Source organism: Octodon degus, unplaced genomic scaffold (genome assembly GCF_000260255.1).
Source record: "Octodon degus isolate 3935 unplaced genomic scaffold, OctDeg1.0 scaffold00069, whole genome shotgun sequence".
In the NCBI taxonomy this organism is placed as follows: domain Eukaryota; kingdom Metazoa; phylum Chordata; class Mammalia; order Rodentia; family Octodontidae; genus Octodon; species Octodon degus.
The window spans coordinates 5399977-5423387 of NW_004524645.1; the positions used below are offsets into that span (position 1 = coordinate 5399977).

At 43.1% G+C, this 23411-nt stretch overlaps 1 protein-coding gene across 6 annotated transcripts in view; it reads right to left on the minus strand.

Moving 5' to 3' along the window:
* Gpm6b (glycoprotein M6B) overlaps positions 1-23411 on the minus strand; it is a 156651-nt gene that overhangs the window by 24599 nt on the left and 108641 nt on the right. For 2 of the 6 annotated variants that reach the window (XM_004635052.2, XM_023719551.1), the window contains exons 1-2: positions 17589-17983; positions 9440-9559 (exon numbers count right to left, since the gene is read on the minus strand). The exons of 1 other annotated variant lie outside the window; for it this stretch is intronic. In XM_004635052.2, the coding sequence (XP_004635109.1) occupies positions 9440-9559; positions 17589-17649 (181 nt within the window). In that variant the 5' untranslated portion in view covers positions 17650-17983. Of the gene's footprint in view, positions 1-9439; positions 9560-17588; positions 17984-23411 lie in introns of those variants that run through there. 3 more of the 6 variants (XM_023719550.1, XM_004635055.2, XM_023719554.1) reach the window with 3 other exon arrangements.

Genomic DNA, 23411 nt, shown 5'->3' on the forward strand with positions numbered 1-23411 from the left:
TCTGTTGCCAATACATTCGGGGAAATTGTACCCACCGTGGTGAGACTAACAGCACCCCAAATTGGAAGACTCCTTGATAAAATTGGTAGTAATGAGAACAAATGAGATTTTTTGAGACAGTTTAATGAGCTATGTCAGTATTTGGAAGACCTGCACGATTCAGAGATCTGATGTTTTCTAAACAACCAGTGTGTGACTTCATAAAATCACCCTTGAATATAAGGGGTAAAGTGCAAGATAGAGAACAGATTTCGATGGGACACTGTAGATCTGTTCATCACATGGTTTTAGATTGCACATGCTACGCAGTCAGCAAGAAACCACTACTTGTTAGAGTTGGGTGTCTTATCAAGGAAGAATGAAACAGTCTCTAAAACACTCCTCCCTCCAGCTATGCAACCTGAATGAGCTCCGGTTTTCTTTATACTTCAGCGAAAGCAAGACCACAAGATGCCTCCAATGAATGCAGAAGCATGAACCTGGCTGTTTAATCTTATGGCAGGTATTAGAGATTCACAAAACCTGCAAACAGCACTTACTTTTCTACTCAAGTGTTCTTTAGAGTTGGAAAACAGTTAACTTTTCTAAGCACTATTTAGGATAGCATATAATGGATTTATTTTTATTTTCCATAAATGAGATTATTATTATATACATTTCTTGGTTAAGACTTCTAATGTAGGAAATATTTGCATATATAACCTAATCAAGTAAAAGGTTTGTGAAGGCTTTGGTTATTTTTAAGAGTGTCAAGGGACTTAACTACATCCCAAATCTGAGAACCAGTGGTCCACCCCATTAGAAAAGTATTATGAAATTAATTCATGGATGGCTTAAAAAGAACTAAGTGGAAAATAATTTCGATAATAGGGTGCTTTGCAGTTCTCCTTTGACTTTCTTGCAGTCCTGGACAAAAAAGTTCAACTATATAATGCTCAGAATCCTGAGACTATTTCTAATACCATAGAGGTAATCATTTCTCAGCAGATCCATTAAAAAGCTTCTCCTAAAAATCTATGTAATAAGGAACTTTTTTTCCTATGGAACACTGTGGAACTCTTAAAATGGATTAATTGCTGACATGTGTAATAAGGTATGAGCCATGGAGGAGAGGTGATTATAGAAAGTAAGATACACTCCTAAGACTGGGAATAAACACGGCCAAGAAACAGATGCCCATTGCTGTTGTACTTTGCCTCTAGTGAAGGCAGGCTTTAGTTTTCCTAAGGAATACGTTTGCCCTCAGCCTGCTGAAATGAGGGGAGCAAGGAATCAGGGAGATGAGTGTGGAGTAGAGAGTGGTGGCCCCAGCGAGTGCAGAAAACGTGGGGTTTAATGGCGGACAGGTCTGCAGGAGGTAATGTCCGGATGTCCACTCTGGCAGTGCCGCTGCAGCCTCCTTGACCATCTGGGGCAACAGCTTGGCTTCCCTTTCCTGGGTCCCTTCCATTGGGGGCTACAAAACCTCTGCCATGTGTAAGCGAAGCACTGGGCTGGGCCGGCAGGAGGGCCTTTCTTGGGCCCATCCTTGGAGCAGGGGCATGACAGTGTGACAGAAACCTTTCCTGAGAACAAGGCAGGCATATGGAAGGGTGTGGGAGGGGCAGGACCCCTCCTCCACATCAGGAAAGGCTTGGGATGGGGAGTGGGACCCACGTGATGCGGGGGCCAGGGTGCCACTGAGTTTCTCAAGGACACCAGGGAGCTGTGGGGAGAGGACCCGTGGGTGGGAGGTGTCCAACCTGCCAGGAGCCGGCAGTGGGAGATGGGGAAGGCTGGTGTGCGGGCGAGTGACAGGATCTGAGATGTGCTTTGAAGAGACAATCTGGCACTGGTGTGTAGGCTGGGCTCCAGTGGGTGCGAACCAAAGTCTTCAACTGTGGGTGGTGGCAGAGTAGGTGGTGGCGGAGCGGGACTTGCAGAGCTTTATTCAAAGGAGGCAGGGAGTCTTCAACAGAAGTAGAGGAGATAAAACTCAGCAACATGACATTTTATAGGGATGGACAAATGAGAAAAGCTCAGAGAATCTATGGGAACATATATTCCCAAGGGCCATTCTAGGAAAGGCAACGTTCTGGAGAGAGAGAAAGAGAGAGAGAGAGAGAGAGAGAGAGAGAGAGAGAGAGAGAGAGAGAGAGAGCAAACCAAGCTGGGTGTGGTGGTACACCCTTGTGCTCCCAGCTCCGTGGAGGCTGATCCTGGTGCTTCTCAACTTCCAGCTCAGCCTAGGCAACTTGAGAATCCCCATCTCAAATAATAGGACTGGGGGTGCAGCTCAGTGCAAAAATTCTGGGTGCAATCCCTAGTGTGGGGTAGGGGAAAGCAATCAGTGGTTGCTTGGGGGAAAGGGGCTGGGAGGGAGGGAGTTCACAGACCTTGAGGAAACTTTGGGGCATGGTGACACATTGCCCTGCTCTTATGGTGCTGGTTCCACCAGTACACACACATGTCAAGCTCTGCCCCAAAGACTCTTAAATAGACGCAGCATGGACATGGCAATTCTATCCCAAACAGTTTTGTTTTTGTCATTTTAAAGATTGGTTTGATTTTTACAAAAGGCACTAGAAACTCAAAAGGGCTGTGAACCTCTCTGGAGAACTAAGAGTTGGTGGCAAAAGAAAGGAGCCACATCACCCTGGCTGGCTGGGGTGGATTGGGGGCCACCTCTGTGACAGCGGGACAGCAAAGGGTAGGGCAGGATTCAGGATTTCTGCCATACAGATAGGACAGGAAGCTCGAATTGGGGACAAGATAAAGCAAGAGAGCTGATTAAAACATATCTGTTCTGCCAGGGGTAATGCAAGAGAGAGGAGTGTAAGGAAGGGTTGCAGATAGGATGGACATGACCAAAATATGGTAGATGCAGGTGTGGGACTGTCACAGTGACACTCCATCTCAGCTGACTTAAATACCTGTTGAGCTCCTGAGCAACTCAGAGACTACATCTTGGCCACCAAAACCGTTCACCATCGTACAAAGCTACACGTGTCAGGAGTGCTAAAGGCAAGTCACTCTCACTTAGCTATGAATGAGAGCTTTTTTGGGCCCAGGCACTGGGGCAGGACAAAGCAGAGAGCAAGACAGGAAACTCAGAGAGATGGTGAACACCTGCTAGGTTCCCAGGCTTTGGGAAAGTGAACAGGCCATTAGCATTCAGGAGTGAAGCCAGGACTTTAAGGAGATCCAGGATGCACTTCCGCTGGGAAATGGGAGGCAGCTGTGTGATGTGCCCTAGCACTCTCCACCTCCTATATCCAGTCCATGGGACTCCCTCCCCTACAGTGTGGCTGCACCCAGGGCTTTGGTTGCTTGCAATAGAATATGGCCATAGAACATGGCCAAAGTTACGATGTGTCACTTTGCAGATTCAGGGCTCTGTAGGGCTTAAGGTGACAACTTCACAGTTCTACCATTGGAGCACAAAGCAGTCACCAGTCACCTGTAAATAAATGAGCATGGCTGGTTTGGGTACAAGTCCATTTACAAAAACACAGTGGGTGGCATCACAAGCCTGGTCTAAGTCAGATCCTCAGAGAAATCACCATTGATTACCACTGTGGAACAGCACATAAAGGTAAAGTAGGTTGTTTCAAGACATGGAAAGTCTTGTTCTGATCCCATTATGTCTCCTTCTAAACCAGATATTTTATCACTAGATTTATGTCCCTTAAGCACTGTTCATAGAAGTTTCCAGATAAAAGAGAAGCATGATTTTCAGAGAAAACCTTATCCCACTGAAATGTCACTCTGATAGTGCACTAAGCAGTGTACTTAGTACAAAAACTATTTTCGATCAGCTTTTCATAGACCCAGAAAGAGGTTGGGATATGGCTTTCTTGGGTGTGATGGGGTCACCCAAAGAACTCTGCCCGGAGAGGAGGAAAGCCAACTTCAGCTACTTCCCAGCCACTGCAGTGTCCCCCAGTTACCTTGAAGGGTGGCAGAAGACTGCAAAACAAAATTAAGTAACTGAAAACATAACATGAGATACATCATAAAGACTTACCAATACTTCTGAAAGACAGAATTACTAGGTTTGGAATATCCCAAACTGTCCCTAAAATCAGCTGTTGTGCCCAAGGGAAAGCTCCACATTACCTTTCGGAATGATCGATTTGGTTCTTAACTCTGCTTTATGTGTCTGCCTATTCTCAAATGAGGAGCAGCATAGGACCAAAAAGCAAAGACAGCGGATGTATCACAGACACAGGAGGACATTGTCACATAATCACACACTGATCATATATTGACAGTACAGCAAGCAAAATATTGAACACTGTAAACAGTCAAGAAAAGCCATAATATAGACACACACGTATTAAATGGCTTTTATAGTCTGCAAAATTAACTATAAAAATTGTTACTGTCTAATAGGCCACATTTTTGTGAAAACTGCCAGTGATTTAAAAATGAAATAATTTCCACAGCAGAAAAAAAGGGCAAAGAACCTAAAAAACTCTGAGCCTTTACAGCACGAGCCTAAGCTGCAGGAAGCTTGCACGGTATTCAGCATTTCCCTCCATTGGGCAAGAAACGCCCTGAGTGACTGGAAGTATCCACTGACTCAGAATGTCCTGGCTCAGAAAGCTCCTGCACCAAGATTTGGGGGATAGGCAGGCAGCGCCGTCGGACCCACACAATATCACCAGCCCACAGTTCTGGTGGATGTTCAACCACACAGAGGTTCCACAATACAGTGAACATGGTGGTGCTTGTCCTCTCAGTGGCAAAATCCAAGTATCTCACAGGACTCATGCAAAAGGAAAGCCCAGGTTCAGCCTTGGGCAGCTAGGAGGTAGGGATCAAGGTATAGCTTTTAGGCTGCCTGCCTGAGGCCACACCTGGGCAGATGCAAAGCCTCGAACAGTGCAACCTGAGTCACAGCAGTGCCCTCAAGATGCCAGTCCTTCCTCCCCCCAACTCACCAAGCAGCCAGGGCTGCTCAGGAACCCTTTCTTGGCCATGCAAGTACTATCACCAGGGCTTCTGGTGGAGCTCCAAGACTCAGCTCTCCTCTCTCCGTGCAGGAGGGCACTCTCTTTGTTGGGACTGCTGCAGTCATCTATGGCCAGCTCCATACCAGGATCATAGCAATTGGGATTTGGAATGAAGGGATGGGTGAGGCAGGGTGGGGTGGTGGTGGTTATTACCTCCTCACTTGTCAGGCTGGATTGTGAACTACAGCCCAGCACAGTCATTCGTTTGTAACCCACGTTGAGTCGCAGCATCTTCCATGTCACTGGGTTACATTAAAGAGGAGATGAGAGTCATTTGAGAACCTCTCCACATTCAGAACAACATTCTCCTCTGGTCCCTGGTTTGCTAAAAGGAATCTTTCTTGCTGGCACTGTTCTTTCCTCATCTCTCTCATCAAACAAGTAGATAAGAGCATGAAGGTCACTGTTTTGCAGTCCAAGAAAGACTTAGCATGACAAGACTGCCACAGTGCTTCTCACCCATGTTTCTCTAGAAAGAAGGAGGGAAAGAAGAAGAATACCCTAAGTCATTCTCTCTCATTTCCAAAGGTAGAGATTTGTAAATTTCATAAGGGAAGCTCACATGTTCAATTCCTTCCTATGATGTCACTTCTTGCTCTAAACTAGTGCTTCTCAAACTTTCATGTGCCTATCTGGAAATCTTATTACAATGAGGGGCCCTGATTCAGTATGGCTCGGTGAGGCCCAAGACTCTGCATTTCTAAAAAGCTCCCAAGGGGTGCCAGTTCTACTGGATCAAAGCCCACCTTTGGAACAGAGGATCGAAAGGATCCAAATTCTCTTACCACTCTATGAAGCCTTTGTAACCCAATCTACAGCAGCAGGGAGTGCAGATTCTAGTGTTGGCTGTTCTTTTGGAGCCTTCTCGCCCTAGGTAGCAGGCCTGTCTGGGCCCCACGCAGTCTCCCAAGGGGTTGCTCCAAGGGAATCACTTTGATTTTTTTTTAATTTATTTTTTTAATTTTTTTATTTTTATTTATTTATTGCATCTATTGTGTGTGTGTGTGTGTGTGTGGCCAGCTCAGCCCACCAGGGGGCGGGTCTGGCTGGCATGTGGTGCTGGGGATCGAACCGCGGTCCCTGTCCTTTGCCAAGCTTGTTTCAAGAATGTGCTTTAGACCACTGAGCCATCTCTCCAGCCCGGAATCACTTTGATTTTCTCTGGCTAACATGACCTCCCCAGCGGGGCTGAAAACAATGGAAAGAAAAAAAAGAAACCTATGGTGAATGAGCCCTAAAAAATGTGATTCTATTGGGAAATTACAGAAAAAAAGGAAAGATGGACAGACATGAAAAATATCAAGGCCAAGGAGACTGGAACAACCTTGACCTTTGGCGGGGGGGACTAAGTAAGTGTCGCCCGTACTGACTGCACAGGTGAGAGAGCCATTTTCTACTGGCAAAGACTTTCTATTCAGGCTGGAGGAAAACCTCTTTATTCCTCCATGGAAAGAAACAGAATTTTACCCCTCCCCCTAAAAAAAGCAGCACACAAGAGCCATATGGAATTTTCTATTTTCTCCCTCACACCATCTGGTTTGGGATCTAAGTACAGAATGGCAACCGCATTGATTTTGGAGCCAACAAAACCTCCCAGTGCCTGGAAAGGCACTAACAGGGCTGGGTTAGGTCTCACCCCTGGTCTGTACTGTCATCTTTCCACTATCAAGCATGAAGGTCTCCGTGGCTGGCTCCCCACAGTTTACGCCTCCGAAGCATCTTATTTTGACTGATTGCAGCAGATGCACGCATTAAACAACGTGTGAGTAGAAAGCACTTCAGGAGCTGGGAAGATAGGTACTTATTTAAATCCAACTCAGTGATTTAATTTCTTCCCCAGTTCACAGAAGTCTCACTTGTGATGTCACCGGCATCCCAATACCATGCAAGCCTCATAAGGTCACGTCGGGTCATTCCAGAATTTTAAAAATCTCTCAAAACTCTTGATTTCTTTTTAAAGTTTTAGTTCTTGTGTAATTTAGCTGACAGCGAAACCTCTGATGACTCAAATGTCCTTGGTGCCAAAAACCCAACTGGCCCGGACAGAGGACAAGGGACAGATGGCAATTTTCACTTATCTGCCTCGGGCTCTGCAGAGGCTAATGGGTTGCACAGGGAATGGTACCTGGACCTTGGGTGGCATCATGCCATATGCCGTTGGAAAAGCCAAACTCTCCAAATTCTCAAACAACTTAACTTCAGAGTCTTGCATTTCTGTTCTTAGGTGGCACTGTTGCTTGAATGCCAGTACTCTAAGGTTTTGTCAAAAATATAGAAAGATACAGAAATCTTCCTCCAATGCTCAGCAAGGAGCTGCACAACACTTGGAGAAAGTCATCAACAACTACAGACAGAGGTATATCACGCCTTCTCAAGTTGGTGTTTACTCTTTTTGTTGTGTGGTACTGGGTATTAAACCCAAGCTCTTAGCACTAGCTATCTCTGTCAGCACTTTATCTTTTGAGGCAGGATCTCACTAAGTTGCTAAGTTACCTAGGATAGGCTCAAACTCATGAATTTCCTCCCAGCATGCTTGGATTATAGGCTTGTGGTACCACACCCAGTGTACTGTTTACTCTTTGCCTCATAGCTTAGTGAATTAAAATATTTAAAACACTCAAGTTCCTTCTGGATTTCCAACTGTCTTAGCATCATCAAACACTCTGAAAATGAACCATTCTACCTCACCCGTAGTGTCTGATAAATTGGGGGGATGTTTTTGTCATGCTGAAAAATATTCCTTCCTTACCTACCACCTTGAATTATGGACATCCAATGGGTTGGGGGGTTCTACAAAATAGCTTGAGATATAATTTATATACCATAAAACGTATCTGTTTAAAGTGTATAATTCAATGGTTTCCAGTAGATTTCCAGAGTTGTGTAACCATCTCCACACTTTAATTTTGGAACACTTTCATTACCTCAAAAGGGAACCATTATGGCCAGCCTATCAGCAGTTAATCTCCATTGTCAACTTCCCCCAGCCTCTGGCCCCCACTAATCTATTTCTTTATCTCTGCAGATTCACCAGTTGTAGAAATTTCATATAAATGGTCATCACGTATCGGGCCTCTGTGTCTGGCTTCTTTTACTTAGCAGCACACTCCCGATGGCCACTCGTGTCCCACTCCACATATCAGTACTTCATTCCTTTTTATTGCTGATCCATAATGCATTGCATGAATACAGCACATCTAATGGCAGCCTATAATCAAGATTCCAGAACCCTCTGCATCTTTTAAAGGATCTCTGAGAATGGATGCCCAGCCCATCCTTTCTTAGCCTTTCTAACCAGGAGCAGACATGTACACTTCCTTGGAGCCAGCACCTAACAGCTATGTGTCGAATGAAGGAACACATAGCCCAAGATATAGAAGTGACTGCAAAGTCAGATTTCAGGTTACTTAACCTGATGTCACAATTTAGGTCTTAAAAGGACACAGAGAGAGTTTTATTAAGTTGTGGGTTTTATGCCTGCCATTCAGTGGTTGATATCTTGCACTAAATCTCAGGATCAGTCTCTCTGTAGTGCTACTTGTCATTGTTTCTGACTTAGTCCTCAAAAAGCAAGCAACCATTTGGGAGAAGTGACATTATGGGTTAACACAAAATCAGTAATACTTTAATGCTGTTGCTGTGTTTGTCTGACCCACTTCCAGCTCATTATACCAATACTTTATGCAGTCTGACCTATAGCTTATTGTTGGTAAAAATCAGTTAAGTTTCAGGGTTGTGGAATACGAAGTCCCATGGGGACGTGGGTCCATGGGAGAGGGAATGCTCATAATGCTCAGCATTCTGGGTCCCCAAGAAGACTTGCACACATTTCACTCAGACCTACCACCCAGCAGTCGGAGAGGCCAGTGTTCATCATGAGCAACAACAATGGAAAACGGACCCAGTGGACCTACCTGGTGGAATTTGAGTATACGGTGAAGATTACATCAGCTTGTTTTTTCCTTCTCAGAGGCAATAAATGATATTAAGAGAAAACGTTGCCAAGTGGTAGGGCTGGACAGGCACTGGGGCTGCTCAGGACCCTCAGGTCCAACGCTCCATTACTGCCCTTTCCCAGTTCTGGGCCTTACGTTGGACAAATATGGCTCTCTTCCCTACTACTGAGTCACCTATTGGAATTTCACGGTTCACCCAAAAACATACTTCACTGCATACTGTTTTCTTTGAGAAGAAGAGGTCGGGGGGTGAGGAAAGAAGGGATGGGGGAATAAAGTGCAGAACGATGGGGTGGAATGGAAAGGGAGAGAGAAAATGAAAGATGATCAAAAAATTTGCAAAATGTCGATTGCACCCACGCCCATGTCAACAAATGAATGCATCAAGCAAAACATGAAATATCACCAAGCCGAAAGAGCCATTACAAATCATAGTAAAGATAACAGTTGACTTGCTGTTAGAATTCTCCCCAAGGCTGTATTTACCTGGACTGCTCAAGGGGCTAGCCCTGTCCCCCAGGGTTGGCACAGGATGGTACTGGTGGTTCTTTGAGCCTGGGTACATCCAGTGGTACCTGCCAATTTCCATTTCAGCTCTGCTGTTCACTGCCAATTTCAGGTGGCAAAGAGTCAGTGTCTCTATCTCCAGCAAAGATTGTATATCAGCATTTTATGTTATTCTTTTACTGTATAGTTAAAGGAATGGGGAGTTCAAAAAAATATGGTATTGAAATGCAACCTTCCAGCACCAACTTATCAACTCAGCATAATAATGTAGGGAGGTTCTTCCTCCACCTTTGAATTTATGCTTACACGAAGCACCAAAATTGTGTTTTCTCTGCTCAGTTTCTTCCCTTTTCCCCCCAAATCCACCTCTTGAAATGCTCATTTTGGCAAGATACTATTTATAGTTAAATTTTGGCTTCTCACACTAGTTTTCTTTGTCAATTTCCTTTTCAGACTAACAGAGCACTATAATTACTGCCAGCTGTACAAGCAAAGGTGAATAAAGGCCCACTCTCTAGAATGGTCCCCAGTTGACATCCTAAAAATTTGGCAAATTGTCCCATGGCCTGCTGAATTCTGAATCAAACAAATGCCTGTCCTTTCACTGACATCTGTGGCATTCTGTATCACATCGTCTTCAACGCAGTGTGTCAGAACCTAGAATGTTCTGGATTAAATCCAGCCTCAGTGATCTCTTGCCATCTTACAAAGAGCTGCTGGCCTCAGGTCACATCACTACTCACTCAAAGTGGTGACAATTGGTTCCCTGGGGAATCAGGTCTCTTTCTGGTGATATGACCATATTTCACACTTCTTTGAGCTTTGGAGAGGAAAATACCTACCAATTTGCCTTGCACAGAGCAGGCTTCTGGCAACTGCTAGATGAATTATGATTGCAAAGTCCCTGAAAAGCCATCAAGTCACTCTGGCCAGTTGTCTCCCTGAAAACCCCATAAAACTGAATAAGGGGTTATATCCTTTGGGGGGTACCACAAATATTTAAGGACTTTAAAAAAATGCCTCTGTTGTTGACTTGAGTTATGATTCCATCAGGAAAGTGGGTTCGAATGTTCCATATGGTACCACAGATCACTGAAGACGAAGACCAACAAATATCCATGTCACAAGGCTGTTGCCACCACCCACTTCAGGCCCACTGAACACCACAGAGCTGCCTAAAGTGCCAACTTTATTCTCCACCAAGTCTGAAAACTCTCCAGAAGTTTCCACTTGGGAAGCAGAGACATCCTTCACTAGGTGGTGTTTTAGAGAAAATCTCTTGGGTTCAAAGGTAAAATAAAATTGCCTTGCTAAAAAGGAAAAATTAAAGTTAATTGGATAAGATCAGAACTGCACAATTAAACTTTTTTTTTCTGTTAATAATGATGGCCACAATTCTAATTGATGGAAAGCTTAGTGTATGCTAAGTAATGATAAGCACATGATACCTGTTACCTCATTTGTCACAATTATCCTATGAAATAATTATTTCAGCTTGCCAAATGAAAAAGGGAGAGCAATGAGACAGGAATGAGCACTCGCGGTAATTCAGGTACCAGGCAGAGGAGCCTGGGTGTGCGCCTGGGAAGTAGGCCTCCAGAGGGCGCTCACTCAACATTACCCTATCCTCCAGGTCCTGAGCGCTGGCTGGTTTTCTACTCTTGCAGAGGCATTCCGTTAAATGCAAGGAGAATGTTTCTGAGGTCTGTGTGGAGGTGAGCTGGGCTTCTGCGTCCTCTCAAGAGAAGGTCTAGGCTCTCAGCTACTGATACGAATTCAGGGTGAAAGTTTGAACCTCTCAGCTTTTCTTGGATTTAGATGTTTGCCATTTCAAAAGATTCTTAGAGACAAAAGTTGTGATACATTCTTGGAAGCAAAGAAATACAGTTAGGCTGATGGAAAGAGCCAGAAGGTCAGGCCACCTCATGGCTCAATCCATTTTCTCTTGGTGAAGTGGTAAGCCCTTCTCATTGGCCCCCAAGCAAGAGGAATCTAAGTAGCTCAGTCACTCTTGATGTGAACATTTTCTTTGGGGTAGGACTGTGTGCTGGGGATCTAACCTAGGGCCTTATTTGCAGCAGGCAAGCACTTTTCTGCTGAGCCTCACCTGCCTTCTTCAAATTGTATCTCTGTATACCCAGCACACAGTTGGTACCCAATAAACATTTGCTGACGAGTTGGTTGAAAACAAGGGAGTACCTTGGCACCCTGTGGCCTGGAAGTGGCCTCTTAACCTTGCTGACTTCTACCCTATCCAAGCCACACAACTCAGAGGCTTCCTCCATACCTTGTCTTCATGTCTTCACCTAGATGGGGACATCTGCAGATTCCTGGTACTCAGATACTGGCTCCTGGATGACAACAATGAAAAACCATAGACCTTCCAATACTGGTGTACTTTTTGAGAAAAAAATGGCAGTCATGCTTGAGATACTTAATGTAGCATAAACATACAGCAAGCTAGTAGGTACAGAAGTAGGATTGGTAAGCAGATGAATGTTTTCTAATTCCTTTGACTTACTTCCGGGGGAGGCCTTTTGACAAAAGCAAATATTTAGATGTGAAAGAGAAGAAAGCCACTTCTATCTTATACTCTTGAGCTAAGCTGGAATTGAGCCATTAAATTTAAGGCTATTTATCAAATCTCAGAGATCACAATATTCATGTTATTCCCAAGGACAGGGTTCCAACACCTGAGGCATCGGATTGCAAGCAGACTTTGCTAGAGTGGCTCATTAAATGTCCTCTTCAGTTTAAGCATCTGACAAGAATGAGGAAAAGGCGTCTGCTCTACAGGGAAGGACTGCAGTGGGTTCTCCCTTTGAGATCAGAAGACAGAGGTGAAGTGATGGTCACCATGTGCAGCCATGACACAAACAAGGAGAAACTGAGAGAAGGAAAGCAAAACAATGCCTCTCTCTGCTTCCTGCTATTTACTTAGACAATGTGACCAGTGACAGGGCTGATCAAGCAGAACTGCGGCTGGAATGATTTTTAGCACCTAGGAAATTCTCCCTGTAAGGAATTAAGTGACAAACAGTGAGCTGCCAAGAAGGACCATCTTGGCTGGGCAAAGTCTTTCAGGGCTCTAGCAGGCATCCTTCATTTTTAGTGATTAGTTAAAATATAAAAGGAAAGCCATAGCAACAAAAATTAGAAAAGCTGGCAAACCATGGGCATCTATTTTTGTAATGAAATTTATCTGGAACCCAATCCCAGCTATTTGTTTCTATATTATCTATGGCTGCTTTCACGCTGCAATGGCCAATCTGAGCAGGTGGGACAGAGATGTGAGGCCTACAAAGCCCAAAATATTTTCTACCTGGCCTTTTATGGAAAAGCAATGTGCACCCTGGCATTGGATATAGCATAGTAAGGCTTAACTCTATTAAGCCATTAATGTAGTTAATACAATCAGTCTGTAAAACAGAACATTATTTTATTTTCTCTTATTATATGCTTTAGAAAGCCATACCGCTGGATTGGCTAGGAATCAAGACTCTACTCTGTGGCACTGTTGTGTGCCATTTGATTTGCCACCAACCAGCAAAATTATGGTTAAAGCCATGATTATACTCCTTGTAGTGCCTAAGAGGAGTTAGCTCCACACACTCCTGGAACATAAGCTAAGAAGACAGGGAAGGATGAGTTTTGAAATGACAGCATTATTAGATGAATAAGTGAAGAAATAAACGACAAACAACAAAGCACATGTGTGAAGCAGGGATTGGAGTCTCCCTCTCTCAAAGCCAACAGGCATCTGGCTCTTCCTCCATCCCGCAGCCACTCCTTTTCCTGAACAGTCTTCTCGTGTGTATGTACATCTGGTGCAAAGGAGAAGAAAGCAAGGGAGTGTCTTTGGAACAATTCAATTCATCACCAGTCCTGGTGAGGGGAAGTTGATATCATAAGAACCCTGGCTCTTTTGCATGCTCCGAGACAGTGAGACTAGCAAATTATTTTACTCTAACTTGACCTGTATTTCCAAGTAACAGAGAAATGGGATCTTAAAACTTGCAATCGGAATTCAGGTTTACATTCAATTTCAAGGAAGACAAATCTAAATTTCCAGACATAGGCCAGAATTCTTTTTCTAAAAGCTCAGCAAGGCCAGGTCTCATAAAGCATGCTTGTGGAATTGATGATACAAAAGTAGCAGATCACCAAATGGCTCCTTGAGATCCTTCTCCATACTTAATTTTTCTTTTAAAAAAGTCCCCAAAGGATGTCATATCATACGTACATGTGTCCCATGCCATCTGGCCAGCCACCTTCTCTACAGCCTAGTCCCCAGATATTGCCTCTTCAGATGTCCACCCTGGCAAATTCTCACAGAAAATAATGACATGTAAAACTTTCTCTGGGCCCTATTCACAGAAAAAGTTAGAAAATGTCAATAGAAATTCACTGGCTCATAGACCATTGCGAAATGTCAACTGTGTCCCTTTAGGTTACAGCATACAAGCTCAGAAGGTGGAGAAGTACTCTTCTTTCTGAGCAAAAAAGGGACATCCAAAGGCACACACATTTTGTTAAATTAAAAAAAGTAAGAAATTACATCTACTAGATCAAAACATTAAACTGGAGTTGTTAGTGTTTTAAACAAGTCAATAATTTGAATGTGTTTCTTACTCTGACAATATCCTGTAATTAATTGTAAATTAAACATTATTTCCAATTGACTATATTTTTCTTCCTATGCGGTTAGGAACTTAATTTGATGCCTGGATTCTGGAATTTATTTCAGCCATGATTCACAGGAACTAGACTAGCCTGACTATAATTATTTCAGTGGAATCCAATTTCCTACACATAATAAAAATAATTTTCATCACAGATACTCAATTTTTTTACATAATAGTGTATGGAGAGTTTCTGGGATTCAATTGCCTTTCTCCCTAGTAATTACATGCTCCTAAAATTCTGGATGCATTTGTTTTCACAAATGAATTCATATCAAGTAATATTCCACTGACATAAATGGAAACCCAGTTCTCCGTCTTTTTATTACTGGGTCCCATGACCTATTTCCTTTAATTCCGCTGTATTCATCTTCTCCATTTATTCCATTTTCAATGAATCTGCTTATTCAACCCTCACACTTCGATTTAATTTAATGTTATCAATTAAAAACTTGTCATTTGAAATAATTAAGCATTTCATACATTCATCTGAGAAAACCTGCTTGCTTTCCTTTTAAAATCTCTGAACACTTCTTGTGAATTTTGGTCACCCAGTAGTATTCTTTGATAAAAGCAATGAGGCAATTTCAAACATACAAATGCTTTCCTTTTATAAAGCCTTGAATTATTTTGTCCAAAATAGGAACAAAGGCATTCTGATTTAGTTTTAAAAGAAACAGCTCTCTCGGTAGGAGTTAGTGAATCACAGTAGCTGGGTTGTGTTGTCCTGTGGAAACTCCCTCCCGGGAAAGGACACAGACTAGAAAAGCTGAGGCCAATTTACAAATCTAAGCTTCATTTATATTCTTAATACACACTGTAATAATTATCCAAAGCTATTAATTCACAAGCTATCCAGCGGACAATAGTATCCCAAATTAAGGGACAAGGATTTTCTCTGTCACCAACAATTAAAAACAAGTGAAGAAGGAGAAATAGAGGAGGAAAATCTCAGTGCATAAAATACTCAGTTTGCAGTGATAAAATGTATAGGATTAAATTTAGGAAACAAGGGCCCTTGACACACTTTAAAAAAAAAAAAGGAGAAGAAGTGAAGCGAGGTGGGGAACCACCAGGTCCAAGATTATATCTCACATCCTGTAAGTAATGATGGCAAGTCTGTAAATGTTACTTTCAATGAAATAAACATTTATCCATAAATTAGAGGAAATATGGGCCTGAATGAGCACACCCAGCTTGTGTGGCTATTGTTTTATGTGGAACTTAAGGCAACAGGCAAGCCATCTGGGGGAGCTATACAGACACTCCTGTGCGAATCTTGATTCTGGGCTGCTGGTTTATGAACTTCTTCATCTAAATGAACATGAACAGATAAACCACCCTCCAGATCAACACTTTGGAAGGTCACAAAATGATCACAATCCTTATGGCTGTACATCAGTAAAAATAAATATCCTGGCCAATATTCTTATTCAAGCATGTACCGATCTCGTGTGTGATGCTACCTTTTGATCCCTTGGTGTTTTGAATTATTTAATGAACAGCTGGTATTTATAAGTTTTGGTAATTTTAAAGGTTCCTCCAGGAATGCTGTTTTCATTTCTAATGCTGTCCTTAAAATCACAGCTTGTGAGTTTTCAAATACAGGTTGTCAGCAATGTAGCGGTAACTTGTAAGACCTGCTATTGAATATTATTTAATTGGCATAAAATTAATCACAGTTCATGAAACAAAATGGTAAGACACACAGTTGTGTAGTAGGGACTGTACACTGGTTATATATCCTTCGGTTGCTTCAGTGAGAGAGAAGAAAAAAAAACCAAAAAGTATGTTCCTGCGGAGATCAAAATGATTTTATTTGCTAAAGGCAAACATTGTATTAGTGAAAACGAAAACTATGTAGGAAATAGAACCATCTACTTTATGAAAACAAATTGCTGTAAATGTGATAGGCTTCTTCGAGACAATTCTATTACACTATTTTGCTCTCCAAATACGCAATCAACTTAGTCTCTGATCCTAGGCATGAATCTTTAAACTTTTATCTCACTTCCTCAGTTTGGTGAATATTCCTAAAAGCTTCTTGTATTACCGGCTGCCTGGTCACTCAAACAGATTTAAAAATAAGAAGAAAAGGTGGTCTTTTGTTGGGGAGAGGTAGGTTTGATTAAAGAAGTGAACTAAACTATCAAGTTTAAAATTAAATTGCCAGCTTAATGCCACTGAGTTCTAAAATTAAAAAACGGTTAAAATGGCAAATTGATGGTATCTGTGTTTCATCCTACTTTATAAAAATAAAGTAAAAAATGAAATTGGTCTGTTTGAGATAAAATGCCAATATATACAGAAATTCTATATAAAAACAAGGAGCTTCTGCTCCAGCATGCTATTAAGTCAAACGACACGCACTTGCTGTTTTTTGTAGGCTGAAAATGGTTGACTATTAGCAGTTTCATCTGGTTCAACTTACACAGGCACAAGGAAAATGTAGTCGTGCCTGCATCCTGGGAAATTACTACAGTTTACCGACTGTCCTGCTTGAGGGCCATGGAATAACCTTAGCATGACGACTTTTGCTACCAAAGTCACTGCAGTTATAGAACATGTTTTCACACATTTATGACCGTCTACAACTTCAAGCGAGGGACATTAATTATGACGCAGTCCTATGTCATTAACCTAACAGTGGCCGAGCTGATTTCATGGGGCAGCACACTTGACAGTCAGGATTTACCAAAAGAGATTAATTTTAGCCTCTATTTTCTGCCGCCTTCTTACTATAAAAACATCAATTTGTTGCAGGAGCTAGCTTATGTATAAAATGTGTGACATAGCCCACCATTACCTTTAAGGAACAAGACTTGTCTTAATTTTCCTACCCCAATCTTTCATGTTGTAATTAGCAGGAGACCTCCCCACCCCATCAGCACTAGGCGACAGAGCCGAGATCCTCCCTCTCAAGTTCCAACTGTAAATGATTATTACATGTCACAGTTAGGGCCTGATACATGGAAAGAACAATCACGTTAGATTAAGAAAATCAGAAAAGGTCCAAACCAGTACTGTAGTAGCGTAACTAAAGCATAATTAGCATGCATGCCCCTTTAGTTCCTCCTCGGCGTTAGCAGAAGACACACATTCCATGTCCCTGGAATAGCACATGCAGAACATAGCACCTCAATTATGATTAACAATATTAATAAAAAGACAGTTTTCCCAGCCCAGCCACCCAAGGTGACAAACTGCAGACATCCTTCTATGAAAGATCACCTTCCGTAGAAAGATTTGCAACAGGAATAGGTCGCCGAGAGGCTGCTCTAATGTTAATTTAACATCAGCCCACAGGAAACCACCACCCTGAAAACAAGCTCATGCCACAGGGATTGTATCAGAGCCATTTTCAAAGAGGGACAAAACCCAGCTAACCCTTTTCAAGCACCCTCAGTGAAAAGCTTTAAACAGGCTATTGTCAGAGCGCTGGGTACCTTTTCTCTCTTGGCTTTGTTCAGTATTTTCCTCGGCTGCAGTTTCCATGGCTGGCTTCATACCATCCACCAAAAATGCTTTTGCCTGCTCCCCCCAACACACGCTTTTTTTTTTCCTCCTCTTCCTTTTCTTTTGGGCTCCCCTCCGTCTCTTATTTACACCCGCCTGATTGAGAGGCTCTGTTCTTCACTACAGTAGATTACAGTCCCTTCCAAGATGCAAAAGTCTTGTCAGCGTCAATTTCGCTCTGCCTACTGGTCCATAAAGACAGCTGCCAAGGAGCAGGCAGCCATACGTCAGCGAGGATCCCAGTTATAAAACAGCCATTCTGCGCCCGACTGTACCCCCCACTCTCAGTGCGGCTGGGGGAGGATCTGCTCCCCCACAGCCTCTTGCTTCTTGCTCTCTTTCTTAAGATCTCTCTCTCTCTCTCCCCTCCCTCCTTTCTTCTTGCCAACTGCACCCAGTGAATACTAATTAATTCTCCCAGGAAAGAATAGATTTGTGACATCAGAGGAAGGGCTGTGGAGGAGAAAGTAAAGAGCCCCCTCCCACCACGTGACTTGGTTGGCCACGATGTATGTCGTCTCCAGGGAGAATGTGCGTCCTCTTTCTCATGCTACCCCTTTATGGGCCATCGCAATTTTACTTCCTCCATTTATCCCCAAACACAAGTAAAACATATCCAAAGGATGTGCCCATGGTTTGCATTGTATTTGCTGTTTAAAATGTTACTCTTTCACCCAATGTCTAGGTAGGTCGGTTAATTTTATTTAAATATATATTAAAGATGGCCAGTCCCTATGTGGGAAGAAAAGCCCAATATGGATTTAACAGTAGCGATGCAGGGATTCAGCAGTAGAATACACTCCTTTGTCAGCAGGTAATATACATGATAGTAGGAGAAACTTTAAGCCGAAGCCCTGTTTAAAAAAGGCACCTTCCTTACTTAAAAATAAGTATTGCAGGTTAACAGTACAGCTAACTGGCGTTGTGCTGGTTTTTGAATGAAAAGCCAGAGTCTTTTTAAATTCGGTGTAGTTCCTTCTGGGTGGGGTTTTGTTAAAGCCCCTCACTCAAAATGAAATGAGTGTTTACAAGAGCACTTTCAACGCTCATCCCAGAGGCTACAGTATCTGTAGTGAGGATTTCGATCACTGATTTCACAAGCCTTCCAGCAGACCCAGACACTACTGGACCGACACACTTAGCCTACCCCAGCATGTAAGCCTTGATTAGGATTATGAGCTGTATATTCACCACCACTGCCAATTTCTATACCATTTCTAATGCATTTGACTATCCTGCTTACCTCCACCTTCCCTATTAAAAAAATTTCAGAAACTCACACGAACTAGGAAGAGGACGCTAGATAACCACGGGGCGAGGGGTCCCTGGTCCCTGACCTGACTGCCTCTGCAACTTCGCCATGCTTAACACCCACCCCAGAGGCAGGGCAAACTGCAGAATATCTCTCTGCTAACACTGCTTCCCAGAGTTTGCTGGGTTTGTTGCCCAACACTTTAAGAAAACCGTGGAAGATTCGGAATCAAAATCCTCTAACAACCTGATCTTTTATTGCATTGGTTTTAGATAATCCCCCAAACCTAACATTCAATACCTTTGGCTTGTTTAACAAGAAAAGATTTAGAAAACCAGCTGAGCCTGCTTCAACCTTTCCCTTTAGTTTTACATCTCATTTTCCCCATTGTCCTAGAAGATCATGTCCACAATCAACTATTCCCTTAGATGGTGGCCTCGGCCAATTTTATTGTCTCCTAGTGAGGGGATCCAGAGACATGGCAGCCTAAAATGGAGACTCTAGGAGGAAAACAACAAGAGTCCTTTGTGCTATAACTACCTTCATGTTCATGGGAAAAGCCTATGAAGTGCCCTAATGGGAAAGCTTTAAGCATACTTTGCAAAAAGTACTCAGGTCCAAAAAGAGGCAAGAACTGGTGTGTGACAGGCTTGTTTCTCTTGGCAGTGCAAACAAAAATTAAAACCAAAACACAATCCAATTGAACACAAAAGAAAATTGTGATTAGCGGAGCTATTGTTTTTCTTTTAAGTGTCTAATGAAGTCATTCAATTCTATTACTAGCAAAGTGTACTAATTTTAGGGTATTGACTAAAATTTTATCTGTCCATCTGTCTATCTACCCATGTATCATCTATCTATTTATTTATCTATCAACAGTCTTGCTATGTTGCCCAGGCTGGCCTTGAATTCCTGGGCTCAAGTGATCCTCCTGCATTAGCCTCCCCAGTAGCAGGCATAGAACACTGTACTGGGCTAAAAATATTATTTTAATATTGATACAAGCAGAATATGGAAGACATTCTTTTTTGTACATCTCAAAGTCAATTTTTATTATTAGCCAAAGTAAGCTTAAAAAGAAACACTTTAAAAATGCTATTATTTCCCTGGGTCACTTACCTGTTGGAGACATGTAAGGACAAGTCTTAGCTCTGTATCATAGTGACACAAAATCAACTGCATGAAATAGTCACAAATCCTCAGGTTGCCACTTTCATCTACTTTCCCTCTGAAGAGCTACAGGAAGATGAATAATTCATCACTTTTACCTTATTAACAACTTCACCATCTTCATTAGGGCAATGATGTATGGCAATTCTAGTAGTTACCATTGTCCCAATTCACAATCAGCTTCAAAATCTCATTGATGTTTATATGAGAAACCATTTGAATTGAAAAATAGTCATAGAAAAACTGTCAACAACCTGAGAGAAAACTGAATATGCTTCTGATATCTTCCAGGTATGTGTCTATGTATGACCCAAAAAGCTGGACAGAATGAATGCATAATATGACAAATGTCTCCTAGAACCGAAAATGTTTTTCTGAGCCCCATGTGGCAAGACAGTACAGATGCTTCTGAAAGTAGTAATAAGAATACTGCCGCAAAGTGGGTACATGCCATGAAACCATGTGACACTGTGATACTGCCAGCGAGGACCGGCAGATTCACATGGTTCCTCTTGTGGATCTGGCAGCCTCCCGCAGGATTGCGGCTGCTCAGTTAAGGAGCACAGGTGGCCTGCCGAGTGCTAAGGTCTACAAGCAGCACAGACACAGGCATGATCACCGCCCACTCCAGGTGACCCCCCAGGCCAAGGGCACACAGAGAACTCTTCCAAAGTGGGCCACTCCCACCCAGTGCAAGTTCTATGGTGCCACAGTGACAGTGAGAGGGCAGAGGGGACGGCCCTTAGGACCCACTGTGTGCACTACTCTGCGCTCCGTGGCTGTTGAGCCAGAGGGCCGCTCACTGAGCAGTGCACAGGTCTCATACGTGTCGCTCTCCCCCGCCCCACACAGCTCATAGCCAATTCCTGCGTGGCCCAGTGTTCTGGAATTGCCCTTTCAGTCTCTTTGGGCCTCAAAATGACTCCTCAGTAAGGAGTCATCAATCACCAAGAGAGATGTCTTTAAATTCCTTCAAGCTATTAATTGCTGTGCGATTTTCATGTTTTATAGAACATTTATGTAATATGCACAATGGGCTGGCATGGCCTTCCCACTGCCCCACAAAGGAAACAAATACTCTGCACAATAGTGCCAGAACTGAGGAACTTCTCTTCACAATCAGGGTAAAAATCCCTACTGGAAAAGAATTTAAAATAAATCATTTCAAGTTTTTGGTTGAGTAACTATTTTGATTATTTTTGGTGAATGACTATTGCCACGTTACTTATAGCAGTAGTAGCAAATATCTGGATCTTCTCTTTCCTTGGAGAAATGAGAATTAAATAGACCATAAACCTCTCTCTCTCTCTCTCTCTCTCTCTCTCTCTCTCTCTCTCTCTTTCTCCCAATACTAGGAATGAACCCAGGGCCTTTGCACTGAGCTACTCTCCAGCCCTTTTGTGGTCTGAGATAGCGCTGGATTCAAACTTGCAATCCTCTTTCTTCAGCCTCCAAGAGGGCTGGAATTCTAGGCACGCACTACTCCACCCAGCTAAGAATTCTTAAGCAATATATCTAAGGTCCAAAATACATTTTTATTTAGAAGAAATATCCAAAATATTAATAATTCCATGCTATTTAAAATATTGCCTGAGTTTAAAAAACAGAAACTAGAAACAGAGAACAGGGCCAGAAGTATAGAATACGACTGCCTAAGGTGGGCCCTTTCCGTAATTAGGCTTTCCCACAGCATTATTAATGGGCAATGTCTTTGCCCTCCATTTGCACAAACACTTTTTCATCTCAAGTGGGCTTTTGAGAAATGCCTGTTGACGTCATGCTCCCCTTACTCTTTCTTGGTGTCCTTCCTTCATGCTTCCTACATACCGGCCTTTCTGTCCTTTATGGGCAATGACAATGCACACAGCTCAGAGCTGAAGCAGATGACGTAGCCACTGTGAAGCTTCTGAGCACACAGCGTCACCGGCAGCATTTCTCTCATGGTGCAGCATGTTCCCAGGGAGGCCACTGGGTCAAGCTGGTCAGCACCAGTAACTGCAAGCACATGCATTTGTCTCTTCCCGGCCAACTGCTTCCCACCCTAATCAGTTGTTCAGTTAATGACTGGCAGTGTCCTCATTAAGAGCTTTGGCAGCTGCCAAAGCAGTGATCACTGAGTTTGGCAGAAGCCAGCTTGAGGTGTGATGAGACTCCCTCCCACAGCAAAAAGCCCCTTCACTAGACCTCATTTCCAAAAAGTGGGGAAGAGAATACCTTCGGTGGCAGTGGGCCGAGGGGTCACTGGAGGCAGGTGTAGCAAGAAAAGAAAGCTTCAGTGCTTGGACTAAGAAATGGACACAGCAGGGTACACTGCATGGGGCGGCACGTGTGTCTTCCTTGCTGGCAGGGACCACTGCTGTCCATCTCTAGGCAAGGTCAGCACTGCTGCCTCTCTCCCATCTCGTGTAGCAGGTTTGCTCAGTCTTAGCATGAGTGGCTTGGGGTTGGATCTGCTTTGCTGCAAGGGCTGTCCAGGAACTTACTGTAGATGTTTCGTAACACCCCTGGCCTCTCTTCATTATATGCCAATATCACCACCCCAGTTTCCAAAACCAAACACATTGCCAACGTGTCCTGGAAGTGCAGTTACCCCCAGGTGAAAACCAGTGACTTAAATCACTCTACTTCTTTGTTGATTCCTTTGACTATAGTGACATTCTCTAGACCAATGGCTCTCAAGCCTAGCTGCACCCTACAATCACCTGCTAAATTTTGACAGAGTACAATTGGAGAAATTGGGGTGTGTGGTGGGCACAAGGGCTTTAATATCTCCCCAGGTAACAGTACCATGAAGCCAGCTGCTACAGGCAGTGGAGACACACAAAAGTGCTGTGGTGACAGTGACACAATGAGAGCTATTTTAAGATATGAGCAGAGGGGACAATTGGACAGAGGGATAGGAGATCATAGCGATGACAGTCAGGGAAAGATGTGGCAGAAATAAAAACCAGGCATCAGAGGGATGGGGGGCTTACGTCTGATCCCCAGACTTTCAGCTTGAATAACTAGAAAGATAAAGAGTGCTGTAGGTAATATAGGGAGACTGGGTGGTACACTGGCTTTTAAAACTTTTTTATTAGTGTCTGTTTGTGATACATAACAAATACATTCATGGTGGAGAATTGGTACAGATGCGTATAGGATATTGATCTTTTGCTTCCCCTTTAGGCTGTCATGACAAAGCACCATAAATGGAGTGGCTTTTAAAGAACAGAGATGGTTCTGTCACTGTTCTGGAAGCTAGAAGTCCAAACCCAAGTTATGAACAGACCATCTTTTCTCTGAAGGGACCTGGGCGAGGGGCCCTCCTGACCTCTTCCAACTTCTGGTG